Source organism: Cheilinus undulatus, linkage group 13, assembly GCF_018320785.1.
Source record: "Cheilinus undulatus linkage group 13, ASM1832078v1, whole genome shotgun sequence".
In the NCBI taxonomy this organism is placed as follows: Eukaryota; Metazoa; Chordata; class Actinopteri; order Labriformes; family Labridae; genus Cheilinus; species Cheilinus undulatus.
This window is the reverse complement of record NC_054877.1, coordinates 44,911,875-44,938,729: the sequence shown is the minus strand read 5'-3', so window position 1 is coordinate 44,938,729 and position 26,855 is coordinate 44,911,875. Positions and strand designations below refer to the sequence as shown.

Below are 26,855 nucleotides of genomic sequence, written 5' to 3'. Positions count from 1 at the left end.
ACTGGTTAATGAGTACTCCTGGCTACCGTTACACCATGAAGACAAAAGAACACTTCAAGTGTCACGGTCCCTTAATATGCGACCTAATATGTGTTGTGTTTTGTTTGAGGTGCAGCGGCTGATGAGCTCCGGGGGACCACTAGAGCCCAGGCTGTTTTTGAATTGGCCTGCTGCATACTCCTCCGAAATGCAGTATGCAGTATGTATTGCGCACTGCGTACTGCATTCAACAGTAGTATGCAGTATGAATGCCAGTCGGACATTATCATGTAGTATGCTTGGCCCGGTTTAGCTGGTTTCCGGTATACAGAAGTACGTCATACCCTGGTCAATATTAAACGACGCACACATTGTTTTCCATCCATTTGCGTACAGAAAAAATCCGGGAAGCATTTTTATTTGATTTTTTTGGGGGGATTTTATAGCTGTTGTTTTTAGCTCAGGATGTATAGTGCAGTGAAAGGACACACTTGACAGCACCTTTCTGGCCGTTACAAGCCTTAACGGCAAAACAAAAACAACAGTGACCTTAATACAACTTATTTCACGATAGCACACGTTAGAAAGGTAAAGGTAAAAGGTAATGGCAGTTTTTGTAACCGTCAGTCGCTCCAATGAAAGTTCTGCCACTCTCCGCTATTATGAACTCTGACCCGGCGCTTTGCATTGTGGGTAACAATAGGCAAAGCAGACCGGTCCGATGCATACTGTGAAATTTTCCCGAATCAGTACGTCATCTGGGTACTTTTGGCATATTGCAACTTTCGCATTTGTTCACATACCGCATACTGCATACTACATTTTGGGCAAATCAGTACACACTGCTAGTATAGTAGGCGAATTTGAAAACAGCCCCGGTGTGTTTCCTGGGACTATAAAAGGCTGACTTCTGCTGCGGCCTCACTCTCTCAGACTCCATCCTCCGGCCGGCCACCGTGCTTTTCTCTTGTGCACTCTACACGCACCTCAACACTTTACATTTCACCACAAACGTTTTCATATTGATTCCCATTCGCACACAAGCACCGACAGCACACAATTCATAAATACTGACCACAGAAATATAATCATTATTATTGTTTAAAAAAGGGCGGCACGGCGGGGCAGGGGTTAGTGCTGTTGCCTCACAGCAATTCCATAGCTCAGGGGTTCCCAAACTTTTCAGCCCGTAACCCCCAAAATAATGACGTTAAAGAGTAGGGACCCCCAACTTCCCTTAAGGGGATAAAGAGCACAATGTTGCACAAAGCATCATGTATAAATTTAGCATTTTAGCTAGTTTTTTTGTTTTTTTATAACAGTTACTTATATTTAAGCACAAATACCACCTGATAACTACATTTTTAATTTAAATTGAACAATAAAACAATATTTTATTACAATAATATATAAAATGTACAATAATAAATTATATTAAATTTCTTTGTATTTTTTGGAAAGCGTCCTGCGACCCCCCCTGGGGGTCCAACATCCACTTTGGGAACCACTGCCATAGATGAATTTAAATACAATGTTATTACAGTACCTGTTGGTGTAATGGGAAGGTGTTTACAGTAGTGCCAGTGGAAGTTCAGAACCCTTAGCTATGATATCAGCAGTGTTCGCACCTTAACAACCCCACTCTGTGATTTTAAGTGGTGTTTCACTTCATGCTGTTATTCCTAGATGCTTCCACTTTCTACTAATGTCAGTTAGAGTTGACTGTGGAATATCCAGAGAAAATTTCCCAGTCTAAAACTAAAAACTGAAGAGAGAATGTTCTTTAACTGTTCAGCACTATCATGTTTTTTTGTTTTTTTAAAGGGATTTTTATGGTCTTGGTCTTGACCCCCAAAAGTCTTGGTCTTGTCTTGGTCTCAGTGCACTCTGGTCTCGGGATAATGTGGTCTTGAGTACAACACTACACAAATATTTGCAAACGGAGACTGAATGGCTAGGTGCTTAATTTTACACATCTGTGGCTGACTGAAACACCTAATTTCAATAATGAACAGGTGTGGCCAAATACTTTTGTTCACATTATGTACACTGTATTCCCAAACTGACCAAATATTCCAACTAAAAGGATAATCTTGAATTTTATATGCCCATTTATCCCATCCAGCTCCAAAGTTTTTTGAAGGCATGAGCTGAATGTTCAATCCAGGATTGAAGATAAAAACCAAGACTGGATGACCACATTCAGGAAGTAAAAAGACATTCGGAAGTTAACAGATTGACAACAAAATCAGTAAATCTGAACATGAACAGCAGCATAAAAAAGTTTCAAAATAAAGAAACACGGACTGTAGGTTTATATAAAGTTTCTATTTATTTCTTTCAGAGTATAAAGCACTGTAAAATATCACAGAACATGATTACACTTCAATAGATACAACTTTTGTATTGGGTACTTCATCTCTGACGTACAACATGCAGCAGAAGGTTGAAGTTCATGTGGAGCTCAACAATAACTCAGACTTCCCAAAGTATTACTTAGAGTTTGTACCACTATTTTCATTTGTGAATCTTTGATTGGATGAGTTATATTCATTCTGACTCCACTGCTGAGTCAATGCCTTCATGTGTTACAACAGCTCAACTAGAAATATGCAGCATTATTGGTGAGTTATTATGGAAATAATTGAGATACATTTGGAAAGCCTTGTGTGAGTGCTATATTGTACAGATACACGTTTGAATTACAAGGTTTGTGGTATAAATAACATGTTGACTGGTGTAAGTAGTATGTGATCTAGCTGATATGTTAGGTGGTCCAAATATATTAGTCTATACATGTTAGTCTTTACAGATACTTCTCTTCACTATGAGCTACATGTCAGATGGAAGTTTGGGAGGGTTGTTTTTTATCGTGCCAAGAGGACAGGAAGGACTGCAGAGTTTCTTTGGCAGGCTGGATTTTACTAGCTTGTTTGGTTAATGCCAAGGTCACAGAGCCATACATTTGTGTCGTGCCCAACAGGCTGACAGAGTTTATGTTATAAAGTTAGCTTTCTAATGGGTCTGTGACCTTTTTTTGTCTGTTACGACGGTCACTGTGTCGGATAAGACGATCACTGAGCCACACATTTGTGAGGTGACTGGACAGCGGTACCCAACCAATCATAACAACCGATGTGATGTGAAGATGTTTGAAGGAAGACAGGCAGGACTGGCTTATATAAGGACAGACGAATTCAAACAAACCTTCTGTTATCTCTGATAAACTGCATTTGTTTGTCCATATGGACCAAACAATGGCAGTACTCACAAACATCTTCATCTGATACACTTTATTTTAGAGGGCTTGAATTACCTAGTAGTTTTATAGTGGTAATTATCTAGTAATTTCTCAAGTATGATGTGTTATTTACCTCGTAATAAGATGGCATTTTACCAAGTACAAAACCTGGAAATATGGTAATATTAAGGAAGAATTTACCTAATGTATCATCAAGTGATTGCTTGTAATATTGTGGCAATTCTCTGGTAATTAGGTGGTATTTTACCCTGACCCCCTAACCATGACCTTAAAAATGACTTAAAATGATCAAGAAAAGACTCACTTTAATCTGTTGGAACAAAATACAGGAATTACCTGGACCTTACTAAGTAACTTATACTGAGAGTGATCCTTTTTCTAAGAAATAACTTGGTAAAGTACCACCTAATTACCAGAGAATTGCCACAATATTATGATGGTTAGGGTCAGGATAGGGTTAGAGGGTTAGGCCCAGGGTAAGAGTAAATTACAACCTAATTACCAGAAAACTGCCACAGTATTATGATGGTTAGGGTTGGGATAGGGTTAAGGGGTTAGGGCTTGGGTAAGAGTAAAGTACCACCTAATTACCAGAAAACTGCCACAGTATTATGATGGTTAGGGTTGGGATAGGGTTAGGGGGTTAGGGCCAGGGTAAGAGTAAAGTACCACCTAATTACCGGAGAATTGCCACAATATTATGATGGTTAGGGTTGGGATAGGGTCAGGGGGTTAGGGCCAGGGTAAGAGTAAAGTACCACCTAATTACCGGAGAATTGCCACAATATTATGATGGTTAGGGTTGGGATAGGGTCAGGGGGTTAGGGCTAGGGTAAGAGTAAAATACCACCTAATTACCAGAGAATTAAGGCCCTCATTGAAATCTACCATCTTACATCTCAAACTTGTTACATTTGAGTTCAAGCAGTCACATGACCTGCCCTACTGTTTGACTATTTCCTAAAGTTATTATAATGTTGTTTGTTCTAATATGCTTGTAATCTCAGTCGCATTAGAAATTAGGGAAACCTCAATGTTCTTTCGAGAATAAATAAAGGTTTGAAATGAAAATGAATAATAGATAAAAACCTCCTAAATATTACTGAGTTATTACTGGTAAAATCTGACTTACCACCTTATCATCATTACTACCTCATATAGTAATTTTTCAGGAATAATTTCCACAAATTACTATAAAATCATTAGGTAATTAGGGCTAAAATAAAGTGCTACCTCTGCTACTTCTCAACCCTCCACACTTTTCATGCAAACTTCAAAAGCCTATGGATTGTCCAGATTCCATGTCTGTCATCAGGTGAATCCATCTTGCAAAGCTTGAAGCTGATTCACTATTTTCTGGTCAGAGAATGACCGGACCAATCAGGATCATTTCAGGAGAGAGAAGCAGTAGCTACAGGGTTGGCTTAGTTGTACTGCAAACTAGGAGTTATACCGTGTCCTGGGGTATATAGCCACGTTATTGCTTTGATTGCTGTTGTTAAGAAAGTGCTGTGCACTTTTATAATACATGCCTTAAGAGTATGTAGCAGCCTCCAGCCTTTCTGTAAGGATAATTTAAAAGTGATGACTGAACTGCTGTTGATTATGTTGGGCTAATTTGGCAAACAACAAACGTGCGCATATATACGGCAAATATATCCTTGCATGGCGCAGCCTGCTGGCACAGGGTTGGCACTGCAGTCAAACTTAAATGTGCACCAGTGGCTGTAACATGATCCAGGAAAAAATGAGTTTAAAAACACTTGATTTCTTCTTTCTGATTCTAGAGCTGTGATGAGAAATAATAAAGTTCAATAATAAAGTTCAGGTGCTGAAATAGTCTAACTTTTTATAATCAATCGGGGCTGGACAGAGCACGCCACTGAAGCACAATGCAGAAATAAATACCAATGAAGGCCTGGCTTCATCTCTTTAAAAACACATGAAACATTACTTCACATTCCCAGAGCCTATGTGATAACAGTTGATCATCATTTCTTAGATTAATATCAGGGAGGAGGGGAGGGGAGAGAGAAGAAAAGAGCGCACGTATGTGCCATAGACGGAGAGGAAAAAGACAGGAACTTTGTTTGCTACTCTGTCCTGATGGAGCTTAGCTTACTCATTATGTGTCAGAACAATGCTTCAACTATAACTCACTTCCAGCCCTCCTGTATAAACCTTACAAATATGACAATTTTTAGACCCAAAGCATTTTGATGAAGGGTTTAATATAACCCTTCATCGTTGGAGGCACAGGCTTTGCCATTGTGCTTGTCTTTACATGCAGACAAGTGGCTGTATAATGTCTTTTTTGATAATACCATTTACCCTTTAAAATTTAGAGAGGGTGTGACAGTATTAAAAATAAATACTGCCCAATCCTAGAGTATGACCACTTCTACATCTCATATCCAAGGGGTGGCAAAGGCAACAAAAGTAATCTGAGTTCACTAGAGAACTGCTGCATTATGCATTACCCCAAACTCTGCTGAGGAGAATGTCATAATGATCCCTACTCCAATTAAAATGTGCAAAAATAAAGGCCCATTTTTCAGTGATCTAAACATGCAGGATGTCTTTGGTGGTCATCCTTTGGTCGATGGACCTCCTTGAAAAATGTTGAGGATGAAATAAGATTATGTCCACTTCTCAAGGTGCTGCTACACCACTGGGAGAGGTCACAAAATCTACCAGTTCATGCAGGAATTGAAAACAAGGAGTCTAAAGTGAGAGTAGCATATAAACAACATATTACTTTGCCTTTCTGAGGTTCACTCAGATATTGTACTGTTTTCTTTCTTCTAACATGGGAAAGTACATTAGAAAACTCTAAGATTTATGTTTTCTGGAAAGGATGTGTGGTGTCAACCTCTGTGACCATCTGAATGACTGATGACCTGTGGCTAGTGCCACCGGTTGGAATTGCTGATGTTAATATACACCGCTTTCCACATTATTATGCAAATGACATTTTTCTCTTATTTTCCTAAATATTAATGCAAATGACAATCAGAATATTTTTCAAGTCATCAGCTGTTAGAGCATAATTCAAAGGTTTTTAGACAAACTTCATAATGATAACCATTATTAAAAAAAAAAAAAGAAAACCTCAAAATGCACTTTTCCACATTATTAAGCAGGCCACAGGTTTCATCAATATGGGAAAGAAAAAGGATCTCTGCTGCCAAAAAGTGTCAAATAGTGTAATGCCTTGGACAAGGAAGGAAAACATTAGATATTTCATGACAAATGAATCGTAATCATCGTACTGTGAAGAAATTTGTGGCTAATTCAGAGCACAGACAGGTTCATGCAGATAAAGGCATAATGAGGAAGGTTTCTGATGGACAAATTCATCAGATTAAGAGAGCAGCCAATAAAATACCATTAGAAAGCAGAAAACAGGTATTTGAAGCTGCTGGTGCCTCTGGAGTCCCACCAACCTCGGGGTGTAGGATCCTCCAGAGGCTTGCAGTCGTGCATAAACCTACTATTCAGCCCCCCCTAACCAATGCTTACAGATAGAAACGGTTGCAGTGGGCCCAGAAATACATGAAGACTCATTTTCAAACAGTCTTGATTACTGATGAGTGCCGTGCAACCCTCGATGGTCCAGATGGAGAAGTAGTGGATGGTTGTTGACATCAGCAAGGAGGTGGCAGAGTCATGTTCCGGGCCGGATTCATGAGGATAGAGCTGGTAGGCCCCTTTAGGGTCCCTGAAGGTGTAAAAATGACCATGGCAAAGTATATAGAGTTTCTGACTGACCACTTTCTTCCATGGTACAAAAGAAGAACTGTGCCTTCTGTAGCAAAATTTTCTTCATGCATGACAATGCACCATCTCATGCTGCAAAGAATACCTCTGTGTCATTGGCTGCTATGGGCAAAAAAGGAGAGAAACTCATGGATGTGGCCCCCATCCTCCCCTGACCTCAACCCTATTGAGAACCTTTGGAGCATCCTCAAGCTCAAGATCTATGAGGGTGGGAGGCAGTTTACATCAAAACAGCAGCTCTGGGAGGATATTCTGACATCCTGCAAAGAAATTCAAGCAGAAACTCTCCAAAAACTCTCAAGTTCAATGGATGCAAGAATAGTGAAGATGATTTTAAAGAAGGGCTCCTATGTTAACATGTAACTTTGCTTGTTAAGATGTTTTTGATTGAAATAGCTTTGATTTCAGTAAATATGACTTCCTAATTCTGCAAATTCATCAAATGACCATTTTCAGTTCTTTACAACCTATAAAATGTTTTAAAACTCTAATGGTTATCATTATGAAGTTTGTTCAAAAACATTAGAATTATGCTCTAACAGCTGATGACTTGAAAAATATTCTGACTGTCATTTGCATCGATATTTAGGAAAATAAGAGAAAAATGTCATTTGCATAATAATGTGGAAAGCGGTGTAGTGGAGAGATTTACAGCCAGGAGTGTACATTGTGTTGGATTTCAGTACTGACTGAATGCTTTGTGCATTCTTGTTGGTCGATCTACTCTACGTGGATTGACGCTTGTCAGCGGCCTCATAGCCTCATGGTTATATCTCAAGTGGAGCAGCATGGAGAGGCAGTTTTGGCACTGGCTCACAGCATGTGCCATAAAACTGCAGACTGACTAGAAAGGGAGTGATTTGCCCCAGAGTGTGATTTGCATGCAGATCGTTGCACAGACAGAGGATGCGAAATTTAAGGGTTAGAGAAGTCATTGTTTATAAGATACTTAGATGCCATTTAACCCTGTGGGGAGATAGGTAAACTGATTTATTTATGCTACCCTGAAATGATTTTATGAAATGCTAATGTTTGTCCTTAACTGATAAACAAAATTAGTTGCAGTAGCCCTTCCTTTATCCAGGCACAGCCAGTTCCTCTGGTCTCTTTATCCCCATACTAATCAAGTCCAGAGAAGTCCTTGAATCTGTTTACAACAGTGACTTGATCCAATTATGAGGACTTGTTTTCTACAGGAGTGAATAAACCTCAGTGTTTTCTTAGAAAGGCTCCAATTCTCCAAAAATTACATATCTGCTCTTCCTCTAGTCCAGCCGAGAAGATAACATTTAACCTCTTAACAGAGAGGGAATATAATACACAAGTTTCACAAGTGGATGTTTGGCTGGCTTTATGCAGGCAGGAATTTTTAAACAAACATGACTCATGTGATGCTTTTCAACCAGATCACTTGTGATAAAATCAAAAAAAGGACTTTTATTGAAAGATGTCTGTCCTCAGTCGCATTCTTTGCATTACAAATGTTCAAAATTGAATATTTCTGTGTTTGTTTGTTGTGGTGTACAGTCTGTGGTTTGACTTTGTTTAATACGAGTTCAGCCTCTTTCATCTTACTGCATTCCTCCTCCTCCGCCTCCGCCGCCTCCTCCTTCCAACGGCTTGGCTTTGCTCTTATTCTCCTCTGCGTCTGGATCACGGCAAGTGCACTCATCCTGGTCGCAGTCAGCCCCAAACTGGATGACCTGTCAGTAAACAAGCACACCATTCATCCCTTAGCTTCCCAAAGTCTCTATAGATCTTTGAATCTGTGGCTGCATTCAAACAAGAACAGTTAGTGTGACTTTTAGAGCTCATCTGGTGCAGATGTCGTTTCTAATGGATGACTAAATAGAGAAAACACACATTCCTCAGGCTGACTGAGATGGTCTTTGTTGAAATTTGATAAAATCCTGCATGTAATGGCCTCTTAACTCTAGAGAGCATGCATGTTTGATACAGAAAACTTTGGTGAATTAAAACTTACACTCCTGCTGATCCTGACCTTTTCTAAAAAAAAAAAAAAAAAAAAAAAAGAGTCTGTATTAAATTGATATACACTATATGGACAAAAGTATTTGGTCACACATGTTAAAGGCCACATTAAAGGGTTTTTTAAACAAAAATATGTGCTCCTCACCTGTCCTCAATCCCCCCCAAGAACCAGAAAACTCCATTCCCTCCCCTCCTCTCTTTCTCAACCTTTCAGACAATGTGTGCTAAAACAAACTGTTCTCACATTTCCCCCTCATGATGTCATGTGGGGAGTTAGCACCGCCTCCAGGAGGAAAGTTTCATCCTCTTCTCCTGAATCAGGAGAGCCACATCCACTAAGCCAAATCCATTTCCTGGTAGGGGCGTGGCCATTGGCGGAGTCAGACAGCTCATCAACATTAGAGTGAGACACAGAAACAGCTCGTGCTGAGCAGGACTGAAACAGAGGGGCTTTTAGACATGCAAAAATCCAATACTGGAGTGTTTTTTTCAGCCAAAAACTTGACAGACATGTTTTGGGGACCTCCGAGACCAGTATAAACTTGTCTTAATAGGGTGAAATATGTGACCTTTAATTATCTAATTCAGGTGTTTCAATGGGACCTGTTGCTACAGGTATATAGAATCCATGGAGTCTCCACTACAAATGACACAAAATGGGTCATTCTGAGCTCAGTGGCTTCAAGCGTGGACTGTGATGGATGCCACCTTTGCAATAAGAAAGGTTGTAAAATTCCATCCCTTCATTTACGGTAAACAGCGAATGATATTATTAGAAAGTGTAAGCATTGAGGAACAACTCAGCCATGAAACAGAGAGGAGCTAATGACTGCTAAGGTGCTGTATGGGTATGGGTAAATGCCACCATTACTCTTCTGATTCCATAACTGAAGAGTTCTGAATTTCCATTGGCATTAAGGTGTGCACAAAAACCATGCAGCAGGAACTTCATGGAATGGGTTTCCAAGGCTGAACCACTGCATGCAAGCCTCTCATAAATAATTCCAATGCGAAGTGTCAGATGGAAGTGTGTAAAGCACACTGACACTGGACTGTGAAGCAGTGGGAACGCTGTTTGGTAGCCAGATGGGTGAGTCTGAGTTTGGTGGATGCTAGGAGAATATTACCCGCCTGACTGCATTGTGCCAACTGTGAAGTTTGGTGGAGGAGGGATGATGTGTTGCAACAGTTTGGCAAAGGCCAATTTCTATTCTATCATGACCGCGCCCAGGTGCCCAAAGCAAGGACTATAAAGACATAGTTGATGAGTTCAGTGTGGGAGATCTGGACTGGCCCACACCAGTGTTAATAAAAAAAATTAAAACTAAAACTACGACTAAAAATGTTCATCTTCAGTCTTTTTATCCATGATAAAAACTAGACGACTAACAAAAATAGATCTGTGATGACTAAAACTGACAGAAACTAAGTTTAGTTTTCATTGAGGTGACTGAAACTAGACTAAAATGCAATTTAGTTTTCGTCGGACATTCAAAATCCATGATATCTCTCCACTGTGGGTAAATCCACCATAAGTTGGTACCAGATTTTGGCAAGAAAATGAATGCTGGGCTAAAAGTAAAGACTAAAATCTGAGGACTTTTTATGGACTAAAACTAGACTAAGACTGAATCCCAATTCTCCCCTTGACCCTCAATCTTGACCCTCAGTCTCAAAATGCGCGTTCCAGCGAAGTGCGAGGGCTGTCCCAATTCTCCAGAGAGTTGAGTTGAGGGGCGAGTTTGAGGGCTTTAACTCCCTCAACTTTGAGATGTTGCTGGAGCTTCCTTGGTATTGAGGGTTATCGCTCAAAGAAAGATGGCGGCGAATGTGGGGAAGAAATCGAGCTACAAATGTAAATTTCTTTGTTAATAGAGATCTAAAAATTTTGAAAACCACTCCAATATCTTAGTTTAATGTTATTTTACGGATTATTAGCCTTTTTGTAGTGTAACATTTACTTTTATTTTTATGATCATAAGCCGGTAACCGTGCCGTCTCCTTCTTCCTCTTCCTCTGAATTGTCAGACTACACAGTTTTGGCACATTACTGCCCTCTACAGTCTGAAATCGTAACTGCTTTTCTAAGTCACGAGATGGCCTTTACACTCAGTTTTGAGGGGCAAGTTAAGACTAAGGGTTGAGCTTGAGGGTAAGATTGAGGGTTAAGGGAGAAATGGGATTCAGCCTAAATCAAAAAAGACAGAAATGACTAAAATCAGACTTAAACTAAAATGCATTTAATTTAAAGACTAAAATGAAGACTAAAATCAAAAATAGCTGTCAAAATTAACACTGCATCCCACACAGAGCCCTGACCTCAACCCCATCCAGCACTTTTGGGATGAGCTGGAATGGAGATTGCAAACTAGGCACTCTGGTCCAACATCAGTGCAGGATGTCATAAATGATCTCCAGAATGAATGGGCACAAATTCCCCTAGAAACACTTCAAAATCTCGTGGAAAGCCTTCCAAGAGTGGAGACTGCTATAGCTGCAAAAGGGGCCAGCTCCATATTACATGTATTCAAATACAATGCCATTACAGTCCCTGTTGGTGCCATCAAATTCAAAATTAACTAATATTTTCATGAAATAAATGGTAAAATAATAGGGGACTGTACGGCGTCCCAGGGGTTAGCGCTGTTGAAATTTAACAATCATTGCATTCTGTTTTTATTTACATTTTACACAATGTCCCAACTTTTTTGGAATTGGGATTGTATTTCTGTTTGTATTTGGTGTCTATCATTCGAGATAACAAAGTTTATAAGCAGTCAAAAAAAAACTTCTCACAGTCTTTTAAAGGGTTCTCGCCTTTCTAGTGTTGAAGCGTTAGCCTGGGAAAGAGGGATGTAATGCAGCAGGGGAAAAGGAAGCATTACATCAGCTCATTCATGGAAGTTTTCTTTATAAAAAAAAAGGTCTAAAACACAATAATAACACATTTTCTTGTAAACAGTTCACCTCCTCTTCTGCTCTGTGTTTGCGCTGAAAGGTAAGTAGCGTTTAGTAACCCGAGCGCCGTCTTAGTAGACTTGTTATATCTCCTCACAGTTTCAAAGAGGACTCCAACGGCCCCCCGGAGGCCGATAAAGCGCATGATGTCAAATGGTTCAACGTGGCCTTTGAATGCCGACGAAGCCCTGAGGGTCTTCAGGGGGGAAAAAAGGAGGGAGCGATGCACCACCATGGAGGTGAACGGATGAACACATGTTAAGAATCAACAACAAGAGGCTGCCAGCTCTTGTCTAGGAAGCGAGCCATCACCACAGGTTGCAAAATAAACTCTGGTGCCCCGCGAAGCAGTCTGTTGCAAGAAATGTAAACATTCGCTCCTGGAGAGAAGGGGAGAGAGGAAGATTGAGAGAATGAACGGGGGAAAGGAGAGTGGGAGGCCCAGAAAGAAAATAAGGATGACGTTAGCAAGGCGAAGAGGATGGTGGCAGCTTGTCGGCCTTCACTGCTGATTTCACTCCGTTTTGGAGGGAGACGGGGTTGATGGAAGGGTAAGACTTTCACTGCTGAAGGCCCGGCTACCTTTAAAATACCAGCAGCCCCGTTTAGCATGAATCGGCCTGGCAGTTAAATCTTTCCTTACCAGCTCCATCTTGATTCATTGATGCAGGAGTAGAACAAGCCAAGACATCCTGCACCTTTGATTCATTCTAACAACCCCTGGAAGGAAAGAAGGGCCTTGTTTTCAGCTCTTTTGGCTGTTATGGAGGCTTTGGATGAGTTGCCTCCCCCTGCTGTTTACTGCAACACATTTATGGACACAATTCATGTGACAGGAAAAAGTCTGCAAGTGTTGAATTCAGCTTTGAGTGCGATCGAAACCAAATGTAAAACTCCTATTATTCTCCTTCTGTGCGCTCTTTGCAGTTTTTACTACCTTGGCCCTCCACTGGAGTACAACTTTGCAACACTGTGTCAGAAACATTGTGTATTTCCATGGATTATTTTGCAGCTCTCAGCTTTCCTTCTGGGGATTTTTTTCCCTGTTAGCCAATGACCTCTACCATCCTCTGTATTTCCCACTAGTTTCCTTCCTTTCTTTCTTGGCTTCTCTGCAGCAACCTGTAAATAAAAAAACAAAACTGCCAGATCTTTAAAGAAAAGTTGCAGCTGGTCCTCCCAGACTGATCCAGAAAACAAATCATATGAATATCAGTCAAGTATTTGGTATCACCCTACGGTAAGGAACACAAAAATTGTAACCTGACACGCCAGATTTGTTTCACACATCCATCTGGAAAACCTTCCATAGACAGCGTTTGGGAAAGGGCAGAGCCTTCTATATAAAATCCAGAGGGTGATTGCATGAACATCTGTCACATCTTTACGGGCCAATCAGATCAACAAAACATGTGACATCGTAGCCCCAAACCGAGGTGTGCCGCTACCGACGAATAAACTCCACACGAAGCTGCATAATGGGAACCATGGCAAACAACTCACTGCTATTTGTTCTTCCTTTAACCAGAGGTGTCAAGTAACTAAGTATAAATACTTCATTACCTTACTTAAGTACAAATTTTGGGTATCTATACTTAACTGGAGTAATTATTTTTCAGCCTACTTTTTACTTCTACTCCTTACATTTTCAAGCAATTATCTGTATTTTCTACTCCTTACATTTTAAAAATAGCCTCGTTACCCCTATTTCATTCCAGCTTGTTTTCATTCTGGCTTGTCATCGTTCAAAAAAACACAAATAAAGAACCCAAAACCTATCCAGATAAATCGCGTCATATGGATAGTGTAAATTTGATTGTGGTTGGATGAAGAGTATAAATATAGTACCATTCCGAAACCCTATTGGTTTGTACGCGAACCATCGCCCCTGCACATGACACAAATCACGTCTCACTCCAGCAAGGAAATATCAGACATATGTAGCCTAGTACGAAGATATCCGTGGCAGAAACTCAGGAGAACTCGAGCGAAATGTCCAGACCAATCACCAGCGAGGAGGTTGGTAGTACACATATATGGTTCTTGAATGTATTTGCATTGTACTAAAATGTTTTCATTTTCAATGGGCATAATGCGACTGAAACAGATGCATCCTAAATTTTTCAACATTAACATTTTAATGTAACATTATAGTCATTATGGCCTTTAGAAAAATGTTTTTTTGGGAGGTGGGGTAGTGCACTATAGGCCCCTGTGGGGCGGCCTAAGCTGTTGTCCTTAATGACATTTTTCCCCCCTTACATTTCTTTTACTTTAATTCTTTTAGTAGTTTTGAAACCAGTACTTTTATACTTTTACTTTGATACTTCAACTTCTACAAAAGTATTTTTAAACCCTAGTATCTATACTTCTACTTAAGTAATGAATGTGAATACTTTTGACACCTCTGCTTTTAACGAATAAATGTCGTCAAGTTCCGATAAAACCGGCGATTTAGCAGCGTCCTTGGTAATATCTTCCGCCATACTTGCACCGGCCTCTTCTCGCTGCTTGCATACATCACGACGAGGAAGAAAAATTAATGGTTTACCTCTGCTCACTCCTGGATCTAGCTGGGCATCATTTGTTTAGAACTTCGTGTTGTTAAAGCTCTTTACTGTGTACATTTATGTCCAGTACAGCCTTCACTTATAAAAACACCAGTGTGACTGCCGTAGAATAAGTGTTCCTCCTTTGCCCCTGTCAGCAGTTTTAAAAAATACAAGCTATCTTTAAATTCACATGGATTACTACATGTGATTCAGCCTTATTTCCACCTTTGTTTCCCTCTCTTCTTTACACGCTCGCACGGACATTCACCTTGCTTAACTTTGCTTTGTAAATAGTTGGTTGTAGTTCAGCTCTATTATAGTTATTTGCTTGGTAAGGTGTCATTTATTCTGATTGTTTCTGCTTTGCTGAAAAAAATCTATTATATACTTACAGACGAGTTGTCTGTGACTATTCAGCATGTACACTGTATTTTTGCCAGTTATCTAAAAAGACCTAATTAAACTCGGTGATTTGTTTTGGTATTTAAGATTTAAGTCAGACCTTTTTGGCAGCTGTCCCCTGTTTTCAGGGTGGTGCACTGTTAATAACTGATCTTTCTTAATAATTTTATTCATCATTATTGCCTCCGCCAAGAAGGTTACGTGATGGGCAGGGTTTGTTCGTTAGTTTGTTATTTTGTTTGTTTGTTTGTTACTTTGTTAGCAGCATAACTCAAAAAGTTATGAACTGATTTTAAAGAAATTTTCAGGAAATGTCAAAATGGCATAAGGAAGAACTGATTAGATTTTGGGAGTGATCCGGATCACTGTCTGGATCCAGGAATTTTTTAAATGGTTCTTTACTGTTGGGAGATAGGGCTAATGGTGGAGGTCTGCGCTCTCCGAGTGCTTTTCTAGTTACTAATTATGATAATAATTATTTATAAAAAAAAAAAAAAAACATAGCTCCTCATCAGTTTCTATAAAACAGGGGTGTCAAACTCAATCACAGCAGGGGGCAGAAATCTGAAATTAGGTTTAACCTGAGGGCCTAACAGGGTCAAGATTTAACTAAAACTGTCAACCATGTTTTCAAAGGCAATGAACTCTAGGGAAAATTAAACAGTGATGATGAATGTTTTTAAGATTTCTAAAAAAAAAGTCAATCTGATTAAATATCACAGCATCAATGTTACTGTGTCCATGTCAAATATAAATGCTAAATAAATAAACAAATAAGTAAAAGGCTCAAAATCTGAGATAAAATGTCAACTTTATATTCCTAAAGGTCAAAATACAAAATTAAAAGTCAAAATAAGGTTTTACAAGGCTAATATATGAGATAGAGAGTTAAAATCATGAGTTTCAAGGTCAAGATATGAGATAAAATACAAAATCAAGAGATTAAAAGGTCAAAATATGGGATAAAATTCTAGATCGGAGTTTAAAAAGTGAAAATATGGGATTAAAAGTCAAAGTTAGGAGTTTAAAAGGTCACAATATAATTTAAAATGAAAAACTGTGAACCTAAAAGGTCACAATATGAGAGAAAAAGTTAAAAAATTATGAATTTAAAAGGTCAAAATATGAAATAAAATGTCAAAATCCTAAGTTTAAGTCATAATCTTGGGATGCAACATTAAAATATGAAATGAAAACACAAATTAAATTTTTTCCCCTCATTCCTGACTATTTCTACTCTCTACTTTTTGAGATTTTTATGACTTCACAAGGATTTTTTTTTATCTTCACGGATAAATTTCCATTTTTATACTGGAGGAAACCTGCAGACCTCATTCTGGTGAGCCACTTCTAATTAAAATATGAAATGATCTTGCGGGCCGGGTAAAACTGCACCGTGGGCAGCATTTGGCCCGGGGCCTTAAGTTTGACACCCGTGCTATAAAGTAACCAGTTACTTTAAGTTGATACTGGTTAGTCCAATCAAAAGTAAATGAATACTTAATTATTATCTATTTATTAGTTATTCATGTTTGTACTTTATTGGAAAGTGGAGCATCATATTAGGCAGTTATTCAGTATCTAATCATTACCTGTTCATTAGTTTCACTACTGGTATGTTACCCAGTGATACACACGTTTTTGCAAACCTTCTTTGTAAAGATTTACCAAATACTCCAATATAAATAAGGTGAGGTTGTGATCAGCATGCGTTTATGATTGCTAAGTATTAAAACTGCAGAAATTGGCATAAAATATTTCATTTTTCTTGAGTGGAAGCCGAGAAAATATGTGATGTGGGTCACGCTGCGTTAAAAACCTGTAATTTCCTACACCTGCAAAAGTGGAGCCCCATAGAAACAGAGAGTTCTGAAAACAAACCCATCGGCCACGGCTCTTGCCCCCCCGCCCCACTTCTGCTGGAGCCACGGTGGCAGTCAGGATGCTGACTCTCACGGCGGTTTAGTTCACTTCCTCAGAACGACCCCCGCTCGCTGTGCTGCTGTTTTACAGTGGCCGAGCAAACCGCAGACTGTCAGACACCTCGCCTCTCCCACCCTCGTACCCTCAGCCCCCCCCCTTCCCCCTGTAAAAAGAGCAGCTAGTGGCAGTCTGGCAGCTCATTTATTACGATGGCAGCTACACACTCGCTGAACTCCTTCTGCATTTAGCAAGGAGCTGCCGGTGAGTCATGGCGTGCTGCGGACATGAAGGAGACAGCCGCGGCTCGGCCAACTGAAGGCCGAAAGAATTAATAGGCAGGGCCCCCTGAAGGAGAGTCATTAATGTGCGGCTGTACAGTAGCCAAATAGCGTATAGTTTGTGTGGGGGGGGGGCTCTCATGAAAGCACAGAAAAATAGGAAAAAAGACGTGTTTATGTAGAAGCAGTTAGGGAATGAGTGGCCTGGTTTCCACCGCTGCTCTGACCTCTGTTTGATCATTATTATTCATACCATTCCTCTCAGCCACCAAAGATAGACAGCCATCATTTAGAGCAATTAATATAATGTGATGCATTAGTAACAAGCACGCAAAACAGATCAGCCACGAAGGTTCATTATTTACATGATAACCTAGACGATCATGAACAAACTCCACCATTATGCATACAAAGTTTTTCGTTCATAAACAAAAGCTCTCTAAGTGAACAAAGTCTTGCTTTTCTTGCTGAACTTCATTTTCACAATGCACCTCTACTTTGAAAAAAAAAAAAAAAAAAAAAAAAAAAAAACTAGAACTACAGCCAGGTGTTCATATGCCTCTGCAACCTTGCTTACTATTAGCTCTTGTGTGTCTCTTTATGGAAACATTAGTCTACAGCAGTGGTTCCCAACCCTTTTTTGCATTGCTATCAAAAATAGACAATGATTTTATGTTTTTAGTTTGTAATCAGGGTCTACACCAGTGATACTCAACGTGTGGCTCTGGAGCCACATGTGGCTCTTTTGTGATTATTTTTGGCTCTTTTATGTCTTCATTTTGAATACTGTTCCCCCAGAAAACCTTAAAAGGAAACTTTTTAGGCCTTTTTCAAAATTTTTGCCACTTTTCTCCCATTTGAGCTACATTTTGCCATTACAAACTACTAGTTTCCTATTTTTTGCCCGTTATTGCCACTTCTTTTTGCAACTTCTTTTTCTAATTTTGCCACATTTATCCAATTTTTTTCACTTTTATCCAATTTTTTGCCAATTTTTTTTCCCATTTAAGCTACATTTTGTCATTAAATACCACTTGTTTCCTATTTTTTGCCCATTATTGCCACTTAATTTTGCAACTTTTTTCTAATTTTGCCCAGTTTTAGCCAGTTTTAGCCACTTTTATCCATTTTTTTCTCTTTTTTGTCACTTTTTCACCCATTTACGCTACATTTTGCCTTTAAATACCACTGTTTTTCCTTTATTGCAATTTCCTTTCGCCATTTTTGCCCTTTTTCACCACTTTTCACTCATTATTGCCATTAAATACCACTTGTTTCCTAGTTTTTTGCCCATTTTTTCCACTTCTTTTGCCATTTTTTACTATGTTGGTCCTTTTTCACCACTTTTCACCCATTTTTTTGCTATAAAATGCCACTTTTTTCCTCTTTTTGCTGCCCATTTTTGCCACTTCTGTTTACACCTTTTATCCCATTTTTGCCCTTTTCACAATTTTTGCCCATTTAAGGTACCTCTTGCCATTAAAAACCACTTGTTTTCTATTTGCTGCCCATTGCCACTCTTGATGGCTTTTTTCCCATTTCAGTCAATTTCCATGTGTAACTCATTTTTTTTTGTCACTTCTCTCCCATTTTTGCTATTTTCTGGCCCTTCTTCCACTTTTCTCCCCCTTTTTGCCCCTTTCCCCCAACCCCCAATTTCCATATACAGCGTGCGCGCCGCAGACCGCCAGTGAATTGTACTGTGGAGCACTTCACTCCCTCTCTAGTCTATCAGAGCATTTCCATAGCTGGCGCTCCAGACCGGCAGGGGCGCGTGTCTGGACCGACACTTAGCTCCGCCTCGTTTCAGATACGCTGCAGGTCTATTTTCAGTGCCGGCCGCTGCCAAACCTCATAAATTCACTGTCGTTCAGAAAGCACCAACCATGGAAGTCACAAGCATAGAACATCCAGTTCTTTCAAAATAAAACACAACGCACAGACTCCTGATTGTAAATCATCACTATCAACATTACGTCTCATCCTGCATCGAAAGCAAAGGGTCACCGTGAGGTCAGTGGGTCACAGAGCTACGACGGGGCCATTGATGAGGAAAAGTTAGCTTTTGGGGATATTTAGTCAAAGAATTTTGCATAAAACCACAGATCCTTTAAGCAAACATTAACCTTTTAACTTCCTAATGTACTCACTAAATGGTGGAAGCAATAATAACATGGACTTATACCCGAAAGGATGATAAATTAACCCCAAAAGGTAAAATAGTCCACTGTTGACATACAATTCCTGCATGAACTTGCAGTTCTCCCATGATCTCTTCCTGCTGATCAGGACAGCGCACCGCAGCGCTGCACTCTAGACTCGCTTCCAGTGGGCGAGGTCGCTCTCCTTCGGTGCTTCAGTGCGCGGCACGCACACTGTTTATCACAGGTCACACTGCAGCAGGTTCATCAGACCAATGAAACTGGCTGCATGACAAAAATTAGAACACCCTACAAGGATTAAGCCATTATATAAATTTCATTTGTTCTGTCCAAGGCGTTAGGGATGGTTAAAAACAGATATCTAACATCATCACACTCGTTAGAGCTGTGTTACATGCCTTTTTTTCTTTAGAATTTGCAGTTCGATTACAGGCCAGAATAGCCCTCTTATAAAAACTTTAGTGGTGTAATAGAACCAAGTATTTAATGTCAGTAGCTACATTTTCCCTGACGTCCTGAACCCTGACTTATTCCTTCTGCAGTGAAGCAACGTCTTAATATGAGAGGTGGGAAAGTGTAAAGCAGCATGGGGTGGTGAAAACCTGCTTATTTACCATTTGAGTGGAAAAGCTGGAGGGCACAAGTCTCCTCTGTTGTTTTAAGTGCAGATGAGTGAGACCAAATAGGTGCAGTCGTTAGCAGGAGAGAGAGGGGAAAGTAGCAGGGATCTGTGTTTGTTTGCTTAGCTCAAGTCTCCTGCGTAGCGGCACGACGGCCGTGCCAAGAAAGACGGATTTCTACTACTGTAAACAGGAAGACTCTGACTTTAATCCAGCTTCAGCTGCTGAGCTCCAGCTTGATTGGAAGATGTGAGCCAAACAACACTTTGGCACCTTTTAAACAAGGTGGATGGAAATTGTAAGATATGCTAAAAGATTACCCTTAAAATATTTTCATTATCAAACAAAAACAGATGTTTCAAAGCTAAGTAAAGCAATCTCTCTCTTTGTAAATACAGCAGAGGGGATGTAGAGCTCTGGAAACTTGTTTGTGTACCTTTCTGGTGGAGAGCGTGGATGGGCAGCAGTCTCCTCCGTCATACTGGCAGTAAGCCCGGTTGTTGATGGTGTCACACCAGCCGTCCCCTCCAAAAGGCTAGACACAAAATATAAACAAGAAACATAATGTTAATGCTCTTCCCAAAAAGTTAATTTTACCTCACAAGTATGAAAGGCAGGGAGTGCCAATCTTTTAAAAATGATTCAGAGGTTTCCCAGAAAACTGATTTACTGTAAGCGGCATGAACTGACATTGTTTGTAAGAAATATCCAAGAAACAAATCAAAACAAACACCAGAGAAAAATAATCCCCATCTTAAGATGGTCAGTAGTACTAGAGTTTCAGATATATGCTTATTTGACAAGGCTTAAGCAACAGGATGGTAAATGAGGGTAAATCAGAAAGGATGACTTGTTTTTTAAGATTTTTTGGGGGGTATTTTGCCTTTATTAGACAGGACAGCTGAAGAGAGGCAGGAAACACGGGGAGAGAAAATGTGGAGACCAACGCCACACGTCTGCTGGGACCAGCAAACAGTGCATTGAGCACTATAGCCTTTACATATAAACACCTGGTCTACCAACTAAGCTAAACCAACACCCAAGGATGACTTCTTTTAACATGATGCAGAAGCAGGTCTTTGTCAAAGATTACTGAGATAACACACGCAGTGATTTTGTTTGGTGGAACATCAAAATGCTCCAAGGTTGGCCACGGGGGATGTTGAAGCAAACTGCATAGAAATGACATGAAAACACAATACCATTAGAAACCATATGATTTATGATACAACTAAAATGATCCAAGACAGGATAAGAGATGGTACAGTTTGATAAGGCAGGATATCATACAATTACAATTAGAAAAAGTAGGACACAATATGATAGCATTGCATCATCTGTATGGAGCTGTTTTGTGTCACATTGTATAGCATATCACTGTTCATTTCTAAATGCACCATATTCTGTTCTTTCCTGTTGCATCACATTGTCTTATTGTTTAGTTTTATTTTCTCTTCTATTATATGGTGTCATTTTATATCAAATTGTTTCATATCATAGCCTATTGTATCCTGTACAGTACACAATATGATAAGACATGACACGATAGGAAAGTACAGGATAGAAAACAACAGGATATGAAACACACAACATGATGTGATACAACGTGGTATGATGTGGTACTATGCAATGTGATGCTTTGATGCAATAAAATATACAAAATGATGTGATATGATATATTATGATACATTATTTAAGGTACGATACCATTCAATACCATGCAAAATTAAATAATACAATTTTATGTAACACAATAAGATACACAATATGATGCAATATGATATGATACGATTTTATTACAAAATGATGTGCTAAGATACAATATGATACATAATTTAAGGTATGACACGATTCAATATGATGCAATATAAGGTGCGAACATATGATATGGTAGGATCCAATACAATGCAATGTGAATTTATATAATATGACAAGATACGATACAATGCTAAAAGATACAACATTCTATGCAATGCTATGATGAAATATAATACAGTATGATACGATACAATAGGACAGGATACAATATATGATACCATACAATAGCGAAGGATACAATATGACATGAAACCATGTAATATATGTTTTGAAAGAAGATTGGACAGATTGTTACAATAGGGTGCAGTATGATAAAATAGTATTCAACTGGATATGATACAATAGGGAAATGCATTATGAAAGGATACTTTTGCATAAGATACTACAGCATACAATATGGTACAACCAAATATGAAACAATATAATATGACTGGCCAGAATATAATATGATATGAGAGGATAAGATATGATAAAATACAAAGTACTATATAAAACGATACAATGTGCTGTGATACAATACTATACGAAATTAAACGAAAATAAAGTAAGCAAAAAGATTGAGTACGGTTTATCATCCCCTTGGGAAAATTTGTCTTGGACATGTGTTGCACACATACAGCTGCCACCACAGTGATGAATTAGAACAATTATAGCCTTAGCAATCTAAACGTACACAGGTAGTTTGGTTGTTTGATTTACTTTGCTGTGTCCATTTATATCCACTACAGTGACGTCAGTGTAACTGCTGTAGAATCAAGTCCAGCCACTGGGTATCTGTGTGGGGGAGTAACCATACTCAGTTTGTAGTCGCGAGCTAAAGTTGCTTTCTTTGCCACATAGCTTCCCTTTTGTTCTCGTTAGCCATTTTAAAACCCTCACCCAGCTTTTTCTGTCTCTCTCACACAAACATTTACCGCTCATTGCCTTATAAATACTACTGCTTTTGTTGACGTTTTGTTTTATAATAGTTATTTGTTGAATTTAGTGTGATTGATTGATTGGCTAATGGTGCTTTGTTAAATAATAATAATTATTTATATTTGAATGTTAACCAAGTCTAGCCTTCCAATCCCAACACCAACTCTCTGTTTCTCTCTTTTTCTCTTTCTCAGCGGGTTTCATGTCAGCAATCAAACAATCAAATGTTGAGTTGTTTGAGCATGTCCTCATGCACAAATAATTTCTGTACTCAGAAACAGGTAGAAAATTACAAAAATGGACATGTAACCTAGCACACCTGAGGCTATAAACAGCCTCAGCATGTCGGGTAACTTTACCTGATTCTGTTCATTTCTTTCAGAAATAAATCTTTTTAATAACCTTTCCAGGGGAAAAAGAAAAACATGTGCCAGCCTTCCACCTTTTGGACTTAGTGCACCACGGTGCTCTGTGATTTATGACCAACTCTGACACTGACTCTTCATTGTGCACCACATAAACTGGTTGGCTGACCATCACTAAGTCTACATAGACAACTTAATTTGCATGTTTTTGTGTATGGGGATAAACTTCCCTCACATTTATGTAATCTCTTAATGGAAACCTCCAGTAGTTTTCAGCTTTGCTCTTCCAGGTGGATTTCATTCCAGGTTTCAAGGTTTTTTCCTGAGCTGGGTGTAAAAACATGTGCTTATTTTGCTCCTCAGATCTGGAAAATTTGAAGACTATTCTTAAGATGAGAAATCTAGTCCCACTGGATCACTTGAAAGCCACATTAATAGTGTACTTAACTGAAACGTGATTGCCTTATGTAACTGTTCTTTTTTTATTTTCTTTGTTTCATATGTGTGCATGTCATGTTTTAACATTTTAATTGTTACTGGTGTGGTTACAAGGTCTCCCATATAAAGAGATCTTAATCTCACAGAACTACATGGATAAATAAGTTGAATACAATATAAAATGCTGATGCTCATTGCTGATTGGTCCTGTTACTTTCTAACCAGGTCCAAACGGATCAGACGGGAGCTTTGCAAGATGGATTTGCCAGTGAGAAACACGGAAATGGGCGTATCCATGTGCTTTGCAAGGTTAGACCTTGGCTTGGTCTCAACTGAACTACCAATTCTCTATTTCTATGAACACTACTGTCTTGGTTATCTTTTTTTACTCTTTTTCTTACGTACACAGTTAAACCACCTTTCCTCAGAGATATTTTGGCAGTTCTTTTGCATTTGTTATGACTCAGTAACAAGCAAAGCCAGTGCAGAATGTTTATGCAGTCATTTTGTGGAGAAAATTCAACTAGAAATACAACATTTGCATCATGTTTTCTTTTTTAAATTTTAAGGCTAGCTCAGATGACACAAATTCAGACTGATTTTGGCCAGACTGCATCATTGCAGCTCATCGTCAAATGTCCAGCTCAGTTATGAACACTGTCCCAACTCTCACCTATGGTCATGAACTCTGGGGGTTGACCGAAAGAATGAAATCACTCGTTCAAGCAGTCGAAATGAGATTCCTTAGGAGGGTGGCTGGGCTCAGCATTAGAGACAGGGTGAGAAGCTTGGACATCTGGAAGGATCTCAAAGTAGAGCCACTGCCATTTCATGTCGAAGGGCCATCTCATCATGAAGCGTCCTGGGCGCCTTTCCTGTAGAGGTCTTCCGGGCAAGTCCAACTGGGAGGAAACCCCAAGGCATGCCTAGAGCTTGCTGGAGGAATTATATATCCCATCTGGCCTGAGAGTGCCTTGGAATCCCTCAGGAGGAACTGGAAAACGTCGTTAGGAGAAGGATGTCTGGGCTGACCTACTTCGCCTGCTGCCACCGCGACCCAACCCCGATTAAGCGGAGGAAAATGGATGGTGCACTAACCAGTGCATTGGATTAAAAAAGGAAAAAATTTCCTCAGGTATACTGAGGACAATATGACCTGCATTTCAAGACTGTGAGGGATTTCCAAACAACACATACTGAACAAAAAAATAGGTATAAGTGAGCCTAAATGAAGATAAATGCATAAAATTATAATAACATAGATAGGTGGGTGTTTTTCCATTTTTAGATGTCCCACTGTAAAATATTTTATGAACACAAATACAAGGAGAATATAATCCCACGGACTGCATTTTTACAGAATCTGTGATTCAGAGACAATGTTAATTTTAATTTTTTCAGCTATTTTAAATTTTAGTCTAAGTCTTGGTCTTTAGATTAAATGCCTTTTAGTTTTAGTCACATTTTAGTAATTTCTACCCTTTATAATTTTAGTCTAGTTTTAGTCCATATAAAGTCCTGACATTTAAGTCTTTACTTTTAGTCCAAGCATTTTTTCCCTTGCCTAAATCTGGTACCAAATCATGGTAGTGTGTCCTATGCACCCTGCCATTGTATTCTGACAGTGGAGAAATATGGGTTTTGAAAGTCTATTGAAAACTAAATTACATTTTAGTCTCATTTTAGTCATCTTGACAAAAACTTAATTTACTTGTAATCAGCTTAAGTCAGCAGTGATCCATTTTTAGTTAGTCTTAGTCTAGCCTAGTCTAGGCTGTCCATGAACATTTTTAGTCATATTTTTAGTGGACGAAATTTACAATTGACTTCCTGTTCTGATTGACCTACTGACATAAAAAACTAGATCAAAATTGCAATTTCAGCTGAAATTGCGCCAGGATGCTGAGAGTTGACTTGTGGAAGAACTGCTGAAAATAGCCAAAAGCACAAAAATAGCTGAAAATAGCATAAAAATAGCATAAAATGGCATAAAGTAGCTGAAAATGGCATTCAGTAGCTCACAAAAGGATAAAAATAGCTGAAAGTAGCCTAAAGACAGCCAAAATAGCCTTAAAATAGCATAAAAATAGCTGATGTTGGCCTTTAAGTAGCTAAAAGTATAGAAATAGCTGAAAATAGCTATATTTTAGAAATTATAAAAGTTAGAAATGAGAAAAGTCATAGCAGTCGAATGACAGAGAAACTGAATTTTTTAGTTTAAACAGTGTCGATACGACAAAGCATAGAGGAGATAGCCACCGCAGATGCTCAGCATCCCCACTAATAAACTTAAAGAGAGTTTAAAAATTACACTTTCCACAAAAAGTGATTGCAATGCAACACGTGGCTTTGTTTCCACGTTGTCACGTGACAAAAACAGAGCATGGACTCCTAAGGTTTCATGCTCAGTGTGTGCTGCCACCGGTTTCCTCTGTTCTCTCTGACAGCCTTTGACGATCATAAGTCCTCTCTGAAGCTCCTCTCTGAAGAGACACATACAGATTATCTACAGGTAGCACTGCTGTCAATCGTAATGCTGACAACCATACATGCAGAAAAGAATGATGAAAATCGTATGACCTTGATAAAGACATATCTAGTCCATGTGCCATCTAAAATTTCCAAGATCTCAGTGGTAAATACACTTTTTATGGCTTAAATTTCAAGTGCCTGATTTAAGACCTTTTAAGACCTTTCAAGCATCTGCAGGAGCCCTGGTTGAAGCCCTCTGGCGACCATGAAACCTTTGAAAAAAATTCAGAATACTTTTTGTATCTCAAATTCCACAAGTTTGCGTGCCACCCGACATACATCACGATGAAAGCATTTTAATGTTTTCGACCTGACATTTGAGGGCATGCTGTCGTGCCAACAATACGAAAACTGAGCGCCAAAGATACTCCTGGCTCTGTGTCGGAGTGATGGAGTCATTTCAAATACTTAGTCTTCTACCTAACCGGTGCAGGGGGAGAGAGCAGCTGCAGAGATGATTTCTGCAGTTTTCTCTTCACTTCAAAGAGCTCCCTACTTGACGAATCCCCTTGCTTTCCCAGTCGAACTGCTGTAGCATAAATAAATCTATTTAACCGTTCTGAGTAAATACTTTACCAGTGACAGCACCAGATTCAGTTATCACTGCCAGTGTGTGAATTACTGTACCTTTATAGTCCTGGTTCATAAGTGAGCTTTAATGTGGGTTTGATCTCCGTCCTGCTTTGGTAAAGACTTTTAAAATTAGCAGACCCCACACTTTACCCACATGAGGTTAATTTTGAGGTCAGGGCTCATGTAGAGGTTAATAATTATTTATGTTCCCTTCCAGGCAGCACATACCTTCCTCCCTATGGAATAGCTCAAACCCTTGCAGAGTATAAAAACAGCTTGAGCTGGCTGTGCACATTAGTCCCC

The 26,855-nt window shown here is 39.2% G+C and overlaps 1 protein-coding gene across 1 annotated transcript in view; it reads right to left on the bottom strand.

Moving 5' to 3' along the window:
• Nucleotides 1-8,438: 8,438 nt before the first annotated feature.
• pappa2 (pappalysin 2) overlaps nucleotides 8,439-26,855 on the bottom strand; it is a 146,652-nt gene continuing 128,235 nt past the window's right edge. Inside the window, exons 26-27 of the mRNA XM_041803688.1 lie at nucleotides 20,345-20,443; nucleotides 8,439-8,724 (exon numbers count right to left, since the gene is read on the bottom strand). Of these exons, the coding sequence (XP_041659622.1) occupies nucleotides 8,593-8,724; nucleotides 20,345-20,443 (231 nt within the window). The 3' untranslated portion in view covers nucleotides 8,439-8,592. The remainder of the gene's footprint in view (nucleotides 8,725-20,344; nucleotides 20,444-26,855) is intronic.